A 21,123-nucleotide genomic window follows, 5' to 3' on the forward strand; every position below is an offset into this window, starting at 1 on the left:
GGCATGTTGTAATGCCGCAATATTGCAATATACATTAGGAGTAGCAAAGTGTCCCCAGTAAGTTAAAGTTTAACACAGACTGTGGAGATGTAGACTTTACTTGAAAGAATGACGATGAGCGAGAACAAGTCAAGAAAATGTCTGCTTAATTAAAAATACCCTAAGTAAATATGTTATTCCCATGACAACTAAAATGTTCACGGTCTCACAAGGTGATTTGGACTGGTTTTCTGATAATCCATCAAAAGCATTCACTCTTTCTCACAGTCTGAACCATCCTGCTTGAGTAAAAGCCCTTAGCATGTCTGTCTGCGGCACTCAGCAGGTCATTGGCTTTCACCTGACCTCAAGCTGTGCATGAAGAAAAGGCAAATAGTAGGGCAGGAGGGATTACCACTGACTCTATATACCCAGACACCATCTGTTCCAAAATACACTCTTCTAGTATGTTACGCATATTTACTACCTTCTTGTTAACCCAGTAGAACTCTCTTTAAATCTCTTAACAGCTACTGATTATTACTATTACCGTAGCATCTATTTTTATTCAGGCCTTAATTGCACTCTGTGAGATTTCTGAGACTGAAAGTGTTAACCTTGGATGGACCTTTTATCTCTTCTGAGTCTTTTGGTTTGGCTGTTATCTGGTTATTGTGCTCTCTGCAGATTGTTTGTGAGTGAAAAGACACACTGTTACACCATTGTGTGAGCGAACTGTGTGTTTTTGTAGGTAAAGTTGTAGTCTGCAGCCCCAACTGTCACTGCCTCAAGTGACATCTCTTGAGGCAATTTATCAGATTCAGCGGAAGGCTTTATCCAAATGTTTCACGTATGTAGCAGTACTCCCTAAGACCTGTAAACATACTTCAATGTGTAAAATTAGGTGAGTTCTTCACATCTAGGACCATCATCAGGTCAAACATGGTCCAAAATTCTGATTTATCATCAAACCTAACCTAATTAATAAAACAAAGGACATTCTCATCAGCTAAATTTCATGTGAACTGTATGAAAGCGTTTGTTGTGGAGCCACAGGAAAACCTTTTCAGTTTTAACATCCTGAATGGCAGAGGTGACTTTTTTTGGCTTTTGAGGTATAATTTTAAAATGTGGTTTTACGAAGAGGTGGTAGGTTTAAAAAAATATAATATTCGGCTGCATCGTTAACATATGCAAATATTCATGCTACAGAGAGCCTAACCATTAATGGTTATTTTTATTAATATATACAATAACAAGAACCTGAGAAAGGCAGAGCAGGGACGAGAAAATGTTTCTTATTTCCACTTCATAAATGACTTTAAGAGGTACTTAATTTTCAACCTAATAACAGTCCATCTCTTTTTACAAGACGAATGATTAAAGGTAGCTACAGCAGAGTGACATCAGGAAAAAATTATTATTATTTCCTTCTTCTTCACTATAGGTGGATGAAATCAAATCTAAAGACCGCACCATCTTTGCTTTGGAGAAGGAACTGGAGTCAACGGCGGGTTTCCTACAGAAGCTGCAGCTTCAAAAGGATGCGCTGGATGAACAGCTGTTCCTTGTCAAGGAGGCTGAGTGCGGCCTGGGAAGCCCGAAAAGAGAGATTCCAGGCAGAGCTGGAGATGGAGCTGAGCACTGTGGCAGCCCAGTAAGTAGAGGGGAATAGCAAGGAGAGGTTTCCTCCTCTGCTCATTCATATCATACATTAATATCAACCTATTTATTAGAGAGAAACAGGGAGCCTCGTACCTCTGAAACCCTATTTTCCCGTCTTTACCCCTTGAATACCACTTTGTAGCTAAAGTTCCAATGTGCCAGGACTGACTGAGAGATTTCTTTTTATAGACAAGGTTCCCAAATTTATGAAAGTACTCTGTATACTAATGGCAAAAGATTTGAGAGAGCATAAAACAAATACCAGCGCTACTCAGTCTGCAAGTCAACATTTTTTGAATGCACAGGCACAGGATTTGTAAGTAAGGACAGAATCGTGTGTCTGATTTGAACATGCAAGATGAATTGTGTAACTTCATTTGAGCCAGCAATAGGGATTCTCTCGCTCGTAATGACCAAAGCTGCTTGTGCTGACTTTTTGCAGTCTGAATCCTCTGCAAACTCAAACTGAGAGGAGAATGTCACCAGGACGTCAAGTGTCATCCTGTAAATAAAGACAGTGGTGTTTTTAACCACCAGACGGAAACAAAGAGCAGTAATTGATATCAGTAGTATCTTAAAAATCAAAATGTGTTGACACTAAATGACTAAAATCACGTTCAGTTTGTTGAAAATATCTAGTAGTCAAAGTAGTTACTCATAGTGGCCATGTTAGATTTGTGTTATTTCTATCTCAATGTCACTTCTGAGTGGAATGCTGCGCTCAGAGACCTAATAAGCTTGACTTGTTGGTGGTTGGGTTTACTGTGATCTGATCATACTCCATGTGGGATTCTAAAAAACTAGTAGTTCAAGCAAAAAATACAAAAAGTATTAGTTCCTGTGGTTCCTTTCAGAATGGAAGCATTTGCAGAATAGACGTGGCTCAAATCTGACATACTGGTATGAATAAACTAGGCGACTGTAAGGGGGTCAGTTGGATTGGCAAAATATGGCTGAACTTATGCTGAATATGGTCTACAGTGCAGATCCACATGTCCACAATAATTAAAACTGTAGGCCAAATTGTAAGGGATAAATTATGGAAATATAGTCATATCCACTTTCTTCCTTGTGTGACAAGAGATGTGGGTGTTTCCTGGTGCTTGTCAAAAATGGTTATTAAGCGCTACTTGCAATCTCATATGTTCAGAAGCTGCCAAAACAGCTGGAGGAAATGGATCGGTCTCAGAAACAAGCAAGAGCATGATCGGGATAGAACGCTTAAATCAGATCCTATAACTCTTTACTCTCAAATGTTGACTTGCAGACTGAGTAGGACTCAGAATTTGTTTTGTGCTGGCCCAAATCTTTTGTTGTCAGTGTACTTTTATACAAACTCACCAGGAGCATAAGAGACGTGAGGCAGATTTTAATCATGATTTAAAGGGACTTTATGGTTATTGTTACTCTGGCCTTTAGTTAGAAAGGGATCATGCTATGTATCGTTTGGTATTACACTTAAAATAATTAAACGTTTCTGTACACCGTGATTGGATTAATGAAATGATAAATTATTGGTTTTTTTTGTTTTTTTGTTTGTTTGTTTCAGGACCTGAGGAGAAACCAGAGGCGCATTGCTGAACTCAACTCGACTATACGCAAATTAGAGGACCGCAACTCACTGCTGGTCGATGAGAGGAATGAACTGGTACAACCAAATGATTTAGTTAACTAAATGGAAAAGCATAATAGGTCTCCTTTAACATGACAGTTTAAAAAAATTATGCAAGAATATTTTCCACAGACATATTTATCTATTGTCGAATACAAAAACGCCCCACGCCAGAATTGTGGCACAGCGCCGGAGAACTTTAAGCCCTACACTCTGCCCCGCCCACTATAGAACCCTCAGACTAATCAAAACTGTTGTTGCATGTCAACTATTGTTGTAGCAACAGTGCAAGATCAGTAATTGTGATTGGCTGTAAAAAGTGCTATCAAGCTCCAACCTTATTTGGCCCATTTTAGCTGACTTCAACCTATATGGATGGATGATATGGACAAAGTTAATATCATGATAAGTAATACCACATTTTATCTTATCTTGACATCACTATGCAACACGATGTATACTATATAATCATACAATATGTATATTTGCCAAAGTATTTATAATCAGAATGGAAATCTAAATTAATTTGGTCTGCCTCGTGTCAGCAAGGTTTTGGTACCATTAAAGCTTTGTTGTGTTCTACTCCAGTTCTTTTTACTCCCAGAATGGATCAGCCTTTCAAGCTTAATGTGGACGCAAGCCACATTGGAGAAGCTGCCGTCCTCTTCCAAGCTGACAATATATTGAACGTTCAGTTCTCCTACCAACTATCTCTTCCTTCTGTCACTTATCTTCATCTTTCTGCCTTTCCATAAAAAGCTTTTTGTCTCTCACTGTCCACCTTCCTCAGTGATTTCAGTGACAATTTAATATATCCTTGTGTCCCTGCCTCCACACCAGCTAAAGCGAGTTCGAGAGTCGGAGAAGCATTGTAAGCCCCTGCTGGACAGGAACAAGCTGCTGAGTAAGAGGAATGATGATTTGACTATGACTATTCAGAAGCTGGAGGATAAACTCAAGAGCCTGGCCAAGGAGAACATTGAGATGGTAAGTACAAAGTCACATCAGCATCATATATACATTTGGACTTTTTTTTTTTGACAAGAGGGACAGATGGATGTTGTGATCTTAGAGGACATTTCTCTCTCTGTGTTGTGTGTCTGCAGAAGGAGAAGATCAGCTCCCATCCGAAAATGACGAAGCCTAAGTCTCTGAATGACCTGGACCAAGCCCATGATGACCAGGAAATAGACTTTCTCAAGCTTCAAGTCCTGGAACAACAAAGCATGATTGACGAACTGACGAGAGTATGTTGTTTTGTCTACATACTGAGCATGCAAATTTTGGGGGTTTAATCCTTCCTGTACTCGTATTATAAAAAAACATGCTTATCTCTATCAACATCTAATGATTCCTAACAGCCTCAGTGAAGAGTTTGTTTCAGTGCTGTGATTGATTTATTTTTCTTTTATTTAATTTGAAAATAGAAGAAATTAAAAGTTGTTTATCTTACTGTGGTGTGTTGTCTTTTTTCTCTCCATTTGTCTGTTTTTCCAGGACCGAGAAAAACTACTCAGAAAGAAACGGCATAAAAGAAGTTCCAGGCCAATAAAGGTAGAAATGATTTAATTTAAGTCAAAACTGACAGTTTCACGAGTTGAAACTTGCATTCACATTGCTGTAGTAAATTATGCTGACAGTGTATTTGGCTGAATACAACAATGTAAAAGGGAAGGAAAAAGCTTTCAGGGACACCCAAGTGTGAGGACAGGACATTTTTAGATTTTTAAATCTTTCAACTTTCTTCTTTGCAGAGGCACATCGTAGTGGACACCTTCTTTGGGTATGATGAAGAGTCTATGGACTCTGAGACGTCCTCAGTGGCTTCGTTCCGGATGGATAGAACTCCTGCTACTCCTGACGAAGACCTGGATGTGGTGAGAACTTGCCGTGTATTTGTTAAGTCACCAAGAAAGTGTCACAGTGTCATAGATTTGCATTTATCCTGAATTTATTCAGTTGTAGACCATTTTTCTTTCAAGTCCTTGACTTTTAGCATCGCTATCAAATCCATTCAGTGGCATCTGACTAGTGATATATTGTGAGCCCAATTCAGCCATAATAGACTTTGACCTCTCACCTTTGTGTGTGTCAAACAAGGCTATATCCAATGAGGAGTCAGAGCTGCGTTTCCGTCAGCTGACCAGGGAGTATCATGCCTTACAGCGAGCCTATGCCCTGCTGCAGGAACAGAAAGGAGGCATTCTGGATGCTGAGATGGAAGCAAAGGTACGTACACAGGGAGAAAATCACAGTTTTGCTTGTTGGTTCCTGTCTAATCTATTTGTGCAGCCAAATATATTTTTGTCACTTTTTGTCCTAATAAAGATGCAATTGTGAAATGAACGTTACAAACAAGTAAATTGAGTCGATGGTTTTCTTCAATTTCTTCAAAATGCCATATTTGTGTTTAACCACCACTTGTACTTAATGAAGTTGCTAAAGGCTTTGAAACTGTGTTGTTACCATCACAAACACATTTAAAATTGCCTCATCAGCGAGGCATCTTGATCACTCAGTTTAACAATCCAGTGAAAGCAAATGTATAAAAAGTCTTTTAATAATCATGGTTTATGTTGAACGCAGATTGAAGTGAGGTTGTAGTAAATTCATGGTTGTAGCATATGGCTGCCACAAGGCTGTGGGGACAGTTACAACAGATAACAGAAGTCTCTAGACTGAAACACACATCCTAACACATGATTTTAAAAACAACATTGTAATTTATTCTGTTATGAAAGACTGGTCAGTTCTGTACAGTGATGGTACTTATGATGTTAGTTACATTTGAACGAGGTGATTTTCAACTTTACTTCTCACTACAACATAGAGGATGTAGGGGAGTAGAATTTTATATAAAAAACCTTACCAAGGGTCAGTACAATAGGTTTTCCTGATGAGCTGACATTTGTCTTTGACTCCACCTGTGCATTAAAAGTACATGTCCAAAGCCACATTCAAGCCAAGCCAGTTGTGGTTCTTCAGTTTTCCTGTAAGAGTTAGGGCACTCTGGGATAGTGGAAGAGATAGAGCCACAACACAGCCCAGACACAATGAAGCTGCATCCAACAGACATTTCAATCCAATGTGCCTGAACTTTAATCAGTACATCGGTCTAAAACGATTAATTAATAACCCCCACTTATTGTGTCGAACAGATCTATTGTTACAGTGATAAAGGAATTAAGCTGACATGCTTTCACTACACAGACAGTGTAGACAAGATGTAGGCACAGCTTCTCTAACCGTTGTAAGCCTGAGGAATGATTGTTAGACACAAATTGAGTGTCTTCTTTAATCTAATAATGGTAATTAGTTTATGTCTACATTTAATGAGAAATTTCAAATTTAAAAGAATCTTGTATGTACACTTGAACTACCGGCTTGAGAAACAGTACTCTAGTGGCTAATGAATGTCTGTTTCGCTCATGTTTCAGGCTCAGGAGCAACTCCAAGCAGACGTTCTCAGGTATAAAGCCAAAATAGAGGACTTGGAGAAGGAACTGACTCTGAAGGGACAGGTAGGATAAACAAGCAAGCGCATGAATGGAGGCAGATAAATGGTATCTTTTACTTTCTTTGAATAGCTTTGATGTGATACATCAACTGCCTCTGCCCTCTATCAGGACTCCAGATGGGTGGAGGAGAAGCAACTCTTCTTACGAAGGAATCAGGAGCTACTGGATAAGGTTGAACTCAACTTTAAGTTTGCTTTTGCTGATAGTCAAACAGCTACATGATTTCTAAAGATGTTTGTGATTGTGTAAATTGCACGGTTAAAAACTATTTTAACTGTCCTGTCTCCTTGTTAATTCTGATTCTCTCTGATGCCCAGGTGGAAAAGATGGACTCAGAGTGCAGTCGGCTGCAGCAGGAGCTGCAAGACTCCAAAGACCAGAATGAACTGTTAGAGTTTAGGATACTGGAGCTAGAGGTGAGTCACAATGAGTTTCCTACCAAGCCGTTGTTAAACTAGCATGATAAAATACAATTTCCTGTAACATCCTTGAGAGTTCAAAAACTTCCAAAATGCAACCTTAACCCTAACCTAATAAATGAGTATTATGTCAGTTCCAAAAACATTTTACTATCCAGAGAACACATCCTGAGATCATTAGATCACAGGGATCCTATTAAATTCCAAAACCAATTTTACTCTTTCCAAAAATCCTGTCATCGTATTAATCCCACAAATAACAATTTTATGTTTAAAGAGAAATCTCCTATGAACATTTTTTTAAATTTGCAGTCTAAACGGGGGTTTTCATGGAATTGTTTTTGTCTGTTGGGAAAAAAACAAGATCTTGTCTGAAATTAATCAAACCAAATGTATATTCTGTAACAAATCACATCTTGGCAACTCTATAGTGGGAAAAAAACTGCTGGTGTGGGTTTGTCTAGAACTACTTTCTATCTACAGGGATCTCATTTCCTCATTTCCTGGAGGTCAGTGTCACAGAGATTTTGTCAGAGATTTATCAAAAAATAAAGGCATATAAGCTTCTTCTTCAAATGAAGGATAGAAAAATTAAACTAAAAAGCTAAGGAGCACGATCAGGGTGGAAATGTCCCATGTTGTGGAATGACTCCAACTTCCTTGATTTTGCATAAGCATTTCACATGCTAGATTCCTAATTAAGTACAGTTTTCTCCTCCTGTTGAAATGGCCTGTCAAGTTAACCATTCAGCCATGTAAACATGCAGCCCACCAGTCTGTCAGTCAGGCTGATAACTAGCTGACAGTGGTCTTTGTGTTCTGGCTGTGCTGCTCCACAGTTAACTCACCGCAGCTTATGAGGGCTGCACTATGATGGCAGATCGCCCAGATGTGCTCAGTAAATACTGTTGAAATGAACTAATACAACGTCACAGGGATTTAACCTTAATTTTAATCAAACACTTTTACCATAGCCTTTTGCCTTCTTTAAATGCCAGCATTCTCATGGCTGAACAAAGAAAAGAGCACCACCTACTGGAAATTAAACATCATCACCAACACAAACACGAGAGAACTGATGATTATGAAGCATACTGCTTAAATGAAATTCAGTGGCTCTAGTTTGATGGCAGAAGTCTCCACCTTCACCATGAATTGGTTTGAGTATCTAAGATAAAGTGTAATATAAATGTAATCCATTATTATTATAAGTGTTAAAGATTATTGACACAAAGCAGCAGCACCAGTATGGCAGGAGCTAACATGAAAAAAAGAAGAAGAGCAGCCTGGCTTGTTCATCTATTGGCTACTCAAAGCCCAACATAAAGTTGTTTTTGTAACTCACAAGAATGCCTCACAACCTCTAAAACGATCAATAAAAGTGAAAATTCAGTTTCATCCAGGTCTAATACAGAGTCAAGAGTTTCATTTATTGCAATATAATGAAATGTATATTTCTCTTGTCATAGGAGCGTGAGAGGAAGTCCCCTCCATTCAACCACCTGAGAATGCATCCCTTCTCTGATGGAGTCAGTGCACTGCAGATTTACTGTATGAAGGAGGGGGTCAAGGTACGCCAAGAGAAGAGCTCCTCTGCTTTATCTTAGTTATTAGTAATAGTCAACATAGTCATCACCAGTTTCTCAGTATTTTTTGTTACAGATCCCACAATTCTTATGACAGCAGCTAACTGAAAACTGTTCCATGCTTTTTTATTCACTGTGTTAAATAAGCAAATATCAAAATACTATTTAATATAATAACATTTTATAGTGGAAAACTCTTGAATAAAAGCAAAAAGGAAAGGTGAATGCCATATTATTTGTATTTACAGGATGTGTGCATACCAGATCTCATCAAACTTCTAGATATCCTGGGAGACAACGGGGTAATTCATATATAATTTAACATATGATGCTAAATCAGGCACATTGTTAATACAAGTATGTTTCCCCCCCTTTTATATAGAACTTAAGAAATGAGGAGCAAGTGGCCATTATACAGGCCAGCACCGTTTTGTCACTAGCAGAAAAGGTAAGTTTGGAAACTATATCATGGTTCTTTTGATAACGCCAAAGTATCAACACACATCTCCAGTACATAGTTTGTGCTGGCCGAGTCATGTTTGGCTGTTTGTTGCCCTCTAGTGGATTCAGCAGATTGAGGGGACAGAGGCAGCGTTGCACCAGAAGATGGTGGACCTGGAGGTAGAGATGGTGAGTCACAACAATCCAGTACAGGAAAATATATGTTATTTAACATGAGTTAAGGTCCATTAAAGCTACCAGTAATACTTATTATTTAAGCCTGTTATGGTGTTGTAAATCTGTTCACAGCAATAATGTACTCAAAGCCCTTAAAACGTTTTTTTTTAATCTTCCATGTTGATTTTTCACAACTGTTCTTGTTAAGCTAATGGAGTTTAGCTATATAAGTAATATTTTGTCTGATATAGCCTTCATCTTGTGGGATGAATACATGTTCCCCGTTCCAAAAGTGTCTTCTCTTCAGCCAGCGATAAACACTTTCTTTTGCTCTCCGTGGCTTTCACATGACTGTCTGTCTTAAACAGCCCAGCATCAGGTCTTATTAAGTGGCACTTCATGTAAATCAGATGAACTGTGGCTTGCTTATTTACTAATTATGCAGACTTAGTAAATTATCCTTAAACTAAAAACTTTTATTGACAGAAACATTTTCCTCTGTTTTCCTCCCTAAATGCTTTCTCTGACCTGCTTATTCTGTACAGGAGATGTTCTGTAAACAGAAAGGATATCTAGAAGAGGAGCTGGACTACAGAAAACAAGCCCTGGACCAGGCCTACATGGTAAGTGTGTGTTTGTGTGTCGTGTATGTATGTATGTATCACTTTGCAGGGCTCTTCACAGTCAGACTGTTGGAACTCAGTTCATCATCTGGGGACAAATTTTCAGATCCCCACAAGGTTTACAATTAATTTTGGTTAGCTTAAGGGTCGGGGTTATGCATGTAGTAGTTATGGTTAGGGTTAAGCCTGCAGGCACATTGAAAGTAATAAAAGTTCTTTTTTTCTTTTCCCAACAGCAAATCCAGGAGTTGGAAGCAACTTTATACAACGCCCTGCAGCAGGACAAGGTTCTTCATGTCAAAACATATTACAGCCTTACTGTTATGAAAACTGAAGTAAATTTCACCTTGTAATGTGTCACCCCCTTGTAAAATATCAGCACTGATTTCTAGATACGTGAGATTTATCAAATAAATTTCAGTTTAGAAAATGCCAAGAAATGTATCACAAAAAACTATTATTAATTTGCTTTTGACATGCGTCCTGGTGATCATGCACATCCCACTAATCTGGAACATCTACACGAAGTCTACTGTCTCTGATGTCTGTCTTCTTTCTCCAGGTGATAAAGTATGGAGAGCCTCTGGATGAGCTTCAAAAGGACGAGCTGCGGACGGCGGTGGAGAAGCTGAGGAGGCAGATGCTAAGGAAAAGTCGAGAGTACGACTGCCAGATCCTCCAGGAGAGGATGGAACTGCTGCACCAGGCGCACCAGGTCCGTCTATCTCTGTGATTTATATGTGAAAATAGAGCTTAGTGTGGATGAAATCTGTCTTGGCCGGAGAGAATTGTCCTTATCTTGACCTCTCTGAATATTTGCAGAGAATTCGTGACCTTGAAGACAAAACAGAAATTCAGAGGCGGCAGATTAAAGACCTGGAGGAAAAGGTAGGCCACGTTTGATGTCTTTCTGAAATCATTTTACAATAATTAAAGATCAACAGCTGGAGCACATGATAAGTTCATAAGTTTAAAGGTATTTGCTTACAGGTAGCCAAGATCAGGAGATTTTTCAGCATAAAACCATTGGAATCAATAATAAATGGATTTTGTGTGTGTAGAAGAAATGTTGTGGGCTGTTTCTTTACACATAATGTATATGAAACTACTCTTGTGAAAACTCAAAGTACATGCTTACATAGGTAATATTAACAAGAATGATTTCATGGATACTGTTATAGTTTCCCTTTACAGTGAGCCTCTGTTTCTGTCTCTGCTGCTACTAACAAATAGTGAGTGTTCCTCTAATTCTCTCACTTTCTTTGTCTCTTCTTCATCTCTTTCTTTCTTTCTTTCTTTCTTTCTTTCTTTCTTTCTCCAGTTCTTGTTTCTGTTCTTGTTCTTTTCTCTTGCCTTTATCCTTTGGCCTTGAAGTCTTTGGCGCGTCCTGTAGCAGAGGTGAGTCCTAAGGGCTTTGAGTAGAAAGTTCTAACTAATGCCATCTCTCATCTGCACCTCGGTCAAATACTCTTATTCTTTCAAAAGCAGCACCTGCACAGCCGCCAAAAGTCAAGCGCTCCACCAAGCTGCATTTCTGTAGCATTATGAAGACTTCCTGGAATGGGCTTCTGACCTTCAAAATAAAAGCAGGAAATGCATTACTATTTTGAAAAATTGTCACTATTAGGCGGTTCATTGCTTTTCAGAAGCAAAACGTATTTGACCCTGGTCTGGTCACTCTCACTCCTCCACATTTACTTCATCTTGCCTTCACTTCATTATTAAAAAATTATAATTCTTCTTTCTCTTTGCACTCTCAACATCTTCCCACTCTGGCATTTCTGCTTACATTCATGTGTTTGTCCATATTCAAGAGCATATAATTTTTACTTATTGAACGGTTCCCACGTAACAGAGATCAACATCTCACCCTCTCGTGTATTTGTTTGTCGTCAGCTGTGGGGTTTTGACTCATGTTTCTATATGTGTTTTTAAAATGATTTTCAAAACAGTCTTTGGGGTTGTCACAGAGGAAAAAGCTTCTTTTTTTTTCTCTCAGCAATTACATTTAATCCTGCAATTATAGGTTTGTCAGCCACTTGGGGGCAGAGCAACAAGCTGTAAAAACAGCACTGACATTTTATCACCTAATAAAGTTTTTATAGCTAATGTGTTAGCAAACAGTTGCCTATTTACTCATCCAGCAACATTAGTATTTATTAGGAGTCATGTTTCAAGTCCAGTATTCACTCACCTTTGAGCTCTGTTTTGGTCTCCAACAACTCTTGAGAAAAGTATCTTGCTGCTAATGCTCCACTACATTCACTTTGTCTGCTGGGTGGTGCGGAGCAGGTACCATACAGTGGGTTTATGTGAGCTTTTTCGCTGAAAAAGAGCATCCTGCTTCGGCTGGAAATGATGCTGATGACAGCACTGAGAATGAATCAAAAAAGTAAAGTTTTGCGCCATAAAACCAAAACAATGAACTGAAAGACGCTAACATGCTCACTAGAGATGAGGGGAAGTGCAGTCCAGTGATGATTCTCTGTGAGACATAAGGGCCACTCAGGGTTACACAAACAGAAAAACAGAGAACTGAAAAAACTGCCAGTAAATAGAATTAAGCCATGTCAATACTTGGGAGGAATATAAGACTATTAAGTATGAAAACGGTATAGATTACTTACGCATACGTATATTGCTGTATATTGTACCAATTTGCTTATATTACCTTCAGTTATTTTAAAAATTCTTATTTGCTGACTGTAATAAATAATTTTCTAAATACTAAAAAAAGATATTGATTTCTAAATGTGATAAAATGTGCATTGTATGTTAAATTGACTTTGACACATGGTACATTTGACTCTTCTAATTTTTTGTGACTCCTCTCTCTCTCTCTCTCTGTCTCGCAGGTGGAGTGTCAGCTTGGAGATCTTGTTTGTGACTGCAGTGTTATTTATTTTCTGGACAAGTGTGGAACAATGCGTGTAGCAGTGGCTGCTAGTGTCATAACATCAGTGACTGCTGTCAGTATAGGTGGATGTGTCGTGTGTTGGCCGTGAACGTTCACACTTGATTCCTTTGTGTTTTTAATGGGGGATGGGGTTCTCAGGATGCTGCCCAGGATTACGTTTTTTTTAGAGCGGTGTTGGACAGTAAAATCTCTCCAAACTGCTGGGAGTACTATAAAAGACTGCAAGAACGACACACAATTTGAGAGACACACACACACACACAAACTACATACATACAGTTTACTGACACGCATGCATGCAGATGCAAACACATACACACACACACACACTCACATGCTTTGACAAATCCAAACCAAAGCCTGGGAAATGTTCTCTCTGCCATGCAGGGTAATAATATGTCATCCACCACAATTTAGCCACAGTGGGAATATAAACAGACAGAAAAACCCATAGACAACGAGGCGAACACACCCACCAGACCACAACTTGTCTTCTTTTTCTCTTTTTTCCTTTCCTTTCCAAACCTGAAAGGACGTTCATCATGAACGCAACCTCTTGGTGAACAGAAGCGAGCCAACTCAGGGCCCATGAGTGCAGAGGCCGTTTCAGGTCAGATTAGAACAAGGAACACCTGGGACATGGTGTGTCACCGACTGGCCTGCCCTCGCTGTTCCCAGAATGGTGCTTACACATACCTAAAAAGGGGACAGAACTAACACTGCAGAGACTGGTGTGTACAGACACTAAAGGGGGATACAGGACACTCAGGTTGACACGTCTTCACCGGACACACATAACAGACTTCAGTGAAGAAAAAAAGAGAAAGGGGGGGGAATGCCACTCTCTGATCCAGCTCTATGCAAACTGGATCTCCACAAAAAAAAAAACCCTATGGATTGTCAAAACGCTCCTTAATTTGTCTTAAAAACCAGCAGACTGTAAGAGCTTTACTCTCTGGTTATCTTTTTTTCTCCTTTTCTTTTTTACAACTCCCACCACTCAGATACTGTGTCCCAAGATTTCCACTGAGAAACAACATCCCTATTCTGTAATGTAATATATACATTTGTTGATATGTACATGTGACTGAATTATTTCATGTAGTCTCCCCTTTTATTTCTGTGAATATTTGCACTTTTAATTTACTCTCTGAAGCAGCTTGAACAGTTGATGTACTTGGCAGTTTATAAATGGCTCCAAAGGGTAAAAATTGCTCTGTTTTATTGTGGTGACGGCTGCAAAGAAGAATTTTATTTCCTTAAAAATTATAACTGAAACTCGTTGGAATATGAATGTGGAATAATGGAATATTTGCCTCCCCTTTCCTTTGTCCGCCCTCTCTCTCTCTCTCTCTCTCTCTCTCTCTCTCTCTCTCTCTCTCTCTCTCTCTCTCTCACACACACACACACACACACACACACACAGTATGCTGTATTTATTATTCTTCTGTCTAAAATGTGATGCTCTGGCTGACCAGCAGGGGGTGCTGGTTTCACCTGAGCGACTTTTAATTCGCCCTTTAAAGCAACATGATCTTTTAACAAACTTGTAAATATTTTCAGAATACCTTGCAAAATATCTTTATCAACTCTGGATGGATGATTGGTCTGTTTAAATTTAAATGTACTTGAAATGGACAAACGCTAAATTCATCAGTTGAATTATATTATGGCTGAAAAGACTGAACTCACCCATTTGTCCCAAGACTACTGCAGGTTCTCTTTCTGCCCCCCACCCCACCCCCTTTTTTTAAACTAGCCAAAACGTGTTTGAATCTAACAACCTTCTTTTACTAAACACTACACTAGGCATCCACTTCCCCAAAATGAAACAGGAGAAAGTGAATGCAACACTGCACCTGCTCCGCTTCTCTCCTGTCAGGTGAACTCTGCCTAGTCCCTGCAATATTTACAGTGCTTGTTCCCTGTGTACCTGAGCTAGCGTATCTGCCGTCATACCACCACTGTGGCTCCATTCACAGGTCTAGGGTATCTAGGCATCTCGTTACATAGTGGACAGTAGCTATGACCCACTCCATTCACTTTACCAAGGGGAATGACTGAGACTATTTTTGTGCAAACTCAGCTAACTAGCAGTTGCCTTAAATGCACTTTCCCCTTTTTTTCCACTGTTATTTTTTCAGGCAGTTGTTATTATCATGTAATGTAATGTATATTTTTTTTGTTTTTATTTCACAGAAGATTTTTTTTAATCTTTACCCCGTCTGTCTTCCAGCGAGAAATTAACCCCTCCTCCTACTTTCGTCTAGATTATTAAATAAACCTAAAAAATTGAGCAATGCTGTAAAAAATAAAAAAATTCATGGCTTTTGACCTTAAAGGATAACTTGTCTTCTTTTCACATCTTTATTGCAGGTCTGCTTAGTCAGTGTTCTGTGCTGAACATGAGCATTTGTAAACTTCTGTATATTTTTCCTTCATTGTTACTTTTCTTCTAAACTTTCTACATCCTAACTCCACAAGTAAATTCACACAATTTTCACTTCCCTATGTCAATATATTTGAGTCTTCTCAGCATTTCAGCAAGAATAATGGTCGCTAAAAGATTTCTCAAATTTCTTTATTTGTACACAATTTACTCTTTAAATAATTATATTTAAAAATGCTCTATTTTAAAAATGAAGAAACAAATTTTTAACATCATGTTTAAAATGTTTAAGATGTTGTTGATCTTGTTATTATCTGTGTCTTATTTGGTGTCCATCTTTTTAAGTGTCTCAGTATATTAAATTTTTTTCCCATGAATAATTTAGCGTTTGGATTAATCGTAGTCTTATCTGACAAAACAGTCTCACTACAAGGTCCATTTAGTAGCTTTTCTAGCAAAATTAACTTTCAGTCTCATCATTTATCATTTTTCTTTTTAGTTGTGTTTTTGTTAACAGGATTTCATTTTACAATATACACCATTTTATTGTTGTGTGTCCTGGGGCTGCCAGTGTCTGTTAGTAGCTGTCAGCAGTTGTCCCATCTAATGGAGTTCTGCTTTGCTCAGGTCAGGAAGAGGGAAGCAGGCTTTAAGCTGTGTCTGGTGTTGGTTATTCTTCCGTCTGATTTGTGCTGCACATGTTTCACTCAATGGACGTAAATAGTAGTGGTAGCCACTGTGCATCCTCTACTGTTACAGGTCAATAGTATCGTAAATGTATAATAATTTATATAAATTATAAATAATTTTTCACAAGTTATCAGGTTTTATTATATATTCATTCATAAAAGGAGCTCAAACATAGTGCTAAGTGTTATGGAACGGTTTTAAGACTTGTGGTATATTACGAGAATTATGAAACTATCCCATAATGAAGCAGTGAAGGCTTCGGTTGTCCACATTTTTTTTATAGTGATGCGGAACACAGAGTAGAGTCAGTCCAGGATAACAGTCTGTCTTTTCACTTTAGTCTTGAATGTCCTTGCCAAGCTAGAAGAGAACAGAGGTGGAGCCAGGTTTTGTGTTGTAGACCAGCCCTGCCAAAGGATGTCTGTTATAAAAGCACTTCTATCTTTCCTCCTCTCCCAACCCATACAGAGATCACACTCAGAGATTATTATTATTGTGTTGACTGAATTACTGCCTTCTAAAATAATGTTTTAAATGAAAAAACATCACATGAAAAGAGTTAGTGTTGCATTTTTGACACATAACTCTTGATGACATATTTGTTGTGTGCAAATGGAAACGGCCTCCCCTACAGAAAATCTACTATAGATGCTCTTCCAGCACAGATCTTTGTTTATCACAACTCAGAAAAGGGGGGACAGTTTAAAACTCATATTTGAATTATGACTCATTCTGGGTGACATGAAAACCCCTGTGCCAATGTGTGTTAGACAACGTGCCTCACTGTAAGGGATACAAGATTGAAATGTCTCACAGTACATCCTTGGAGGCTGTTTAATCTTATTTCAGCAGCAGCTGGTTAGCAGCCAAACCATCCCAGGCGGATGCAGCTGCCCAATCTGCTCTGTTCAGCTGCTTAGCAACACTGACTTCATGGTTCATACTCCTATTAAACATGTGAGACTGGTCAGGGAAGGATTTAAACATTTAGCAAAATTGCCAATTTACAATCCACAGTGTTAACGTCCTTTAAAGGAAAAAAACTGAGTGACTTACTACAATCTAAATCTGTTAACAGTTTGGAATTACATCTGCATTGTAAGATACATTCAAGGATGGTTTTGAATGTAAGCCTTTGTCTATGCTTTCTCCTGATCATCCTGTGCATGTTGCCAAAGATTCACTGCTGCTTGTGGCTGTACTACTGCTCCATGCTGCGAATAATGAAGGAAAAGTGTGTAGTCTGTGTTTCTAAGTTTCTAAAGATATACAATAACAAATGAGTGTCATACAGAGGCCAAAAAAAAATAAAGTTCAACGGAAGATTAGCTAACCAGAGCCACCAAATATAGGTGTGAAGGTGTGTACTTGGATCCTATAATTCCACTGGCAGGTTCGGTGAGTTGGTACATAGACAAGTACAAGTGTCCTGTGAAAAAAAACATATTAATGGTTCTTACACACAAGAAAACGTACTCTGTACATGTTACCAAGTCTCGGGAACTACATTTTTTGCCAGAAAAACACAAATTCCTTGGACAGACATACTGTACTCGACCCATAACACAAGTTGTTGGTTTAGGACATAGTCATATATTGTCACTCATTTTATTTAATTTCTTGAATAAAGTTGAGCCCATGCAAAACCCACTTGGAACTTGTCAGACCTTGTGCCTTATCTTTTACAATTCAAATTAAGTCCTATTGACTCGCCTGTGGAACAGTGGCCCACTTACCCACTTCTTTAAAAGGTCTCACTCGCCGTAAGGCCTCTTGTGCCAAATCAATGAAGAGCACTGAGCGTGAATTTGCCAAACTCCCCTCCCATCATGCCTGAGTGAGCCTGCACTTAAGCCGGTGGCAATAAGAGAGCTATTGTCTTATGCGGGACATTCATTTTACTAGCTACCTTATATCCATTTTTAATATGAAGATGGAGGATAGTCTCCTGCTTTGCTCCAGCATTGCTGCTGTCATTGCTTTAAAAGCCTCATTACGTCAGGGCAATATCCACTTTGAAGCTTCTTGACAAACTGCCAAACACAGCTTCATGCTTGTCACAGGATGCATGTCATTCAAAAGGTGCAATGCCAAAACCCACCATCTACTCTAAATAAATTTGAAATAATTTGTTTGTGATCAGAGAGCTTTACTTTGACAGCGAGCTACTGAAATAGTCACCCAAATGATAAAAAACAACTGACTGAATGTTTTGTTATTATGGTTCGCAGCTATCATGACATCGCCGACTTTGAAAGCCAGACAGTGTGAGCTGATGGCTCCACTGCCTCCCAGTCAGTCTGCTCTGTCCAGACCACAGTGAAACAGGCTACAGTTTAAGACAAACATCTGCACTAGCCTTTGAGCGCTGTCCTTGTTCTTTCACACATTATTTAATTCTTTTCAAGTCATCTGAACTGGTTGGTGTCAGTGTGTAAATGTGTGGCAAGCCAAAACACAAAGCCACTGCATGGGTGAAAATCTAAAGAATGCCGTCAGCTTCCATTTGTTTTGTCCGCCTTCTATCAGCATTATGTGCTGTCTAAACTCAAGTACTGCACTGCAGGAAAGCAGGACAGGACCAACAGCCCTAAAACACAGAGACTGAGTAAGATAACATATAATTACATACACAGGGCTTGATGCTTTAATCGCATTCATGTGAGGGGAAATTTCTGCTGGCCTGACAAGTTTTTGCGCTAGATGCCAACAGAGCCACAGGAACTGCGACAGTGGTGTATTCAGCAAGGAATGTGTGGAAATAGAGCTACTTATCATATTTTTACTCAGTTTGAGTCCCCTGAAAAATCCTTAAGCCATCCTTTCAGAATACAGTGCTTGATAGTTCTTTTATTCCCCTCTACCATGCATTTAAATCTCAAAGGCTTTAATCTGAGTAAAAATATCTGTAAAATGGGCGATGTCAGCCACTATAAGACAAAATAACAATCATATTTATTCCTAGCATTAATTTCCTTCAATGTATCATACTGTATATGTAGTGCAAAGCCCATTACTGCAGCCAGACGTTTTGCCCGGTAGATGTTCTTCTCTGGCTTACAGACTTACAAATATGTTCTTGAAACTCTGATCATTGGGCTCAGTCGCTTGAAAGTTTAAGTTTGGTTGCCATGTTTGAATTTGTTTCTTCTGCAGGCGCATACTAGGGAAATGCTGAATGCAGGTTTGACTGCCAAACCCCATGAAGTGACCCTCTGCCTGGCTTCATTTCAGTGATGACAACCTGTTAGATGAGACCTGAGGATGTGCCCTGTTTGATGTCACTGTAGCCTACAGTGTGACTGACCTTGAGGCTCTTTCTCTCATCTCTGTGGATTCTTTTTCTTTCTATCACACACACACACACACACACACACACACACACACACACAGACACAGACACACTTCAGTGGGATCTGGAGGGCAGTTGCTTGTTATTTCTTATCTATCTATCTCACAGTAAAACCAAAACACCATTATACTCCACAATTTACATGACTGCTATTATTCTTCCAACTTTTAATCCATATCAACTTGACAATGTACTTGAAGCCTAACCAATCTTACTTTATAACTGGAGGATAAGGCACAGTAGGCGAGTTCAGTAAAGTTCATGGTAAAAATGGAGAATTACGAGATTAAATATCTAAATACAGACATCTGCATACAGATACAGATCCATATATCTTATATACTGGTAAGTCACATATCTAAATATGTTTAATTGGTTTATACAGTGGCAAAATTCCATATTTCTCCTCTTGTTCTTACCTTTATCTGGAAAAAAGGTATAGGCCTTTTGTAGGTTCCGGAGAACAAAAGAAAAGGAAGAAGCCTACCCCACTCAAACTTGTGAATCACACCGATATATGGACGTTACATAATTGCAAATTTCAGTTATTGGAGTGACGGTGTTTGCTTCCTTTTGTTGCCCTCTCGACTCAGCAGTCTCTCAGGCTGAGACTTGCCGCCTGAAAGCTGCTTGTCTCCCGCGCTGCTGACACGGCCCTGTCTCATTTGTGCTGGCGTAAGTAATCACCCCGGGTGTGCCGTCGAAGGCCCAGACAAGCACATCAGCTTTAGCCTACTTTGAGTGGAGGTGTTTCCGCCTGGCCAAGAGGTTTGAAGCGAGAGCGCAGGTGTATAGCTAGATTATCAAACGTCTTAAGTGGTGCTGAAAGGACAGCGACAAAGTGGACAGCTCCGTCCGCACTTTTACCTGCTGTTACCTGCTGAGTGCACACCTGTGCACTTCGTTAATTTCGATATTAGGCTGCAGACTATTTCACTGCTTCACGGTGGCGTTTTAAGGGTGAATAGGCCTACCAATAGTTTAACTCTTATATCCAGCTTAACAAACGGCATCCGAAATGAGAGGTAGGCATTTGTCTCGGCATTCGCAAAAGTTTTGCAGTAGGCTACATAGTAGATGATCTTAAACCAAATAACACATGCCCATATGAAAGGGTCCCTTGGTCACTCTGCCCTCTACTGCAGTTGCGTTTGATTTAAAGTACAAACTGTCTACCCAACAGTCTGTATGGACCCAAAGTCCACAATGTATTTAAATCAACTCATTTTATATGAGAGAAACCATAATATGCTACCTGTGCGTCAGGCACCGTTCCACCTCTGGCTTTAACTCAACTCCTGCCTGTCTGTCTGCTCCTGCTTCCTCACAGCAAGACTCGCACACGCACACGCACATACACAAGCAGGCACACACCACTTCAGCACCAGTTTAACTGTCTTTCTCGGTCGCTTGTGCAGGGCTCCACCATGGCAGAGCGCAGGGGAAACTGGGAAAAGGCAGAGGACGACCTGCCAGTTTATCTCGCCCGACCCGGCACGGCCGACCAGGTGCCCCGTCAGAAATACGGCGGCTTGTTTTGCAACGTCGAGGGCGCATTTGAGAGTAAAACCATAGACTTTGATGCCCTGAGCGTCGGACAGAGGGGCTCCCGCACCCCGAGGACCGCCAAACGAGAGACCGGTCAGGAGGCGAGGAGCCCGGCGTGTGACAGCAGGAGCTCCCCTGGTGTGGAAAGTCCTGCAGCAAACAAGCAAAGCGGGAAAGACTCACCCCGGGTTGAGATCAGAACCTGCG

General features: G+C 39.6%; 1 protein-coding gene across 1 annotated transcript in view; it reads left to right on the plus strand.

The window, feature by feature from the left end:
- jakmip2 (janus kinase and microtubule interacting protein 2) overlaps positions 1–14,247 on the plus strand; it is a 28,293-nt gene extending 14,046 nt beyond the window's left edge. Inside the window, exons 3-21 of the mRNA XM_046039601.1 lie at positions 1,427–1,636; positions 3,194–3,292; positions 4,097–4,243; positions 4,363–4,503; positions 4,754–4,810; positions 5,011–5,133; positions 5,357–5,485; positions 6,694–6,777; positions 6,883–6,945; positions 7,092–7,190; positions 8,663–8,764; positions 9,028–9,081; positions 9,162–9,227; positions 9,341–9,409; positions 9,943–10,020; positions 10,257–10,307; positions 10,583–10,735; positions 10,843–10,908; positions 12,876–14,247. Of these exons, the coding sequence (XP_045895557.1) occupies positions 1,427–1,636; positions 3,194–3,292; positions 4,097–4,243; positions 4,363–4,503; positions 4,754–4,810; positions 5,011–5,133; positions 5,357–5,485; positions 6,694–6,777; positions 6,883–6,945; positions 7,092–7,190; positions 8,663–8,764; positions 9,028–9,081; positions 9,162–9,227; positions 9,341–9,409; positions 9,943–10,020; positions 10,257–10,307; positions 10,583–10,735; positions 10,843–10,908; positions 12,876–13,025 (1,941 nt within the window). The 3' untranslated portion in view covers positions 13,026–14,247. The remainder of the gene's footprint in view (positions 1–1,426; positions 1,637–3,193; positions 3,293–4,096; positions 4,244–4,362; positions 4,504–4,753; positions 4,811–5,010; positions 5,134–5,356; positions 5,486–6,693; positions 6,778–6,882; positions 6,946–7,091; positions 7,191–8,662; positions 8,765–9,027; positions 9,082–9,161; positions 9,228–9,340; positions 9,410–9,942; positions 10,021–10,256; positions 10,308–10,582; positions 10,736–10,842; positions 10,909–12,875) is intronic.
- Positions 14,248–21,123: the final 6,876 nt, after the last annotated feature.

The sequence above is a fragment of the Micropterus dolomieu genome, linkage group LG23, assembly GCF_021292245.1.
Source record: "Micropterus dolomieu isolate WLL.071019.BEF.003 ecotype Adirondacks linkage group LG23, ASM2129224v1, whole genome shotgun sequence".
NCBI classification, from domain to species: domain Eukaryota; kingdom Metazoa; phylum Chordata; class Actinopteri; order Centrarchiformes; family Centrarchidae; genus Micropterus; species Micropterus dolomieu.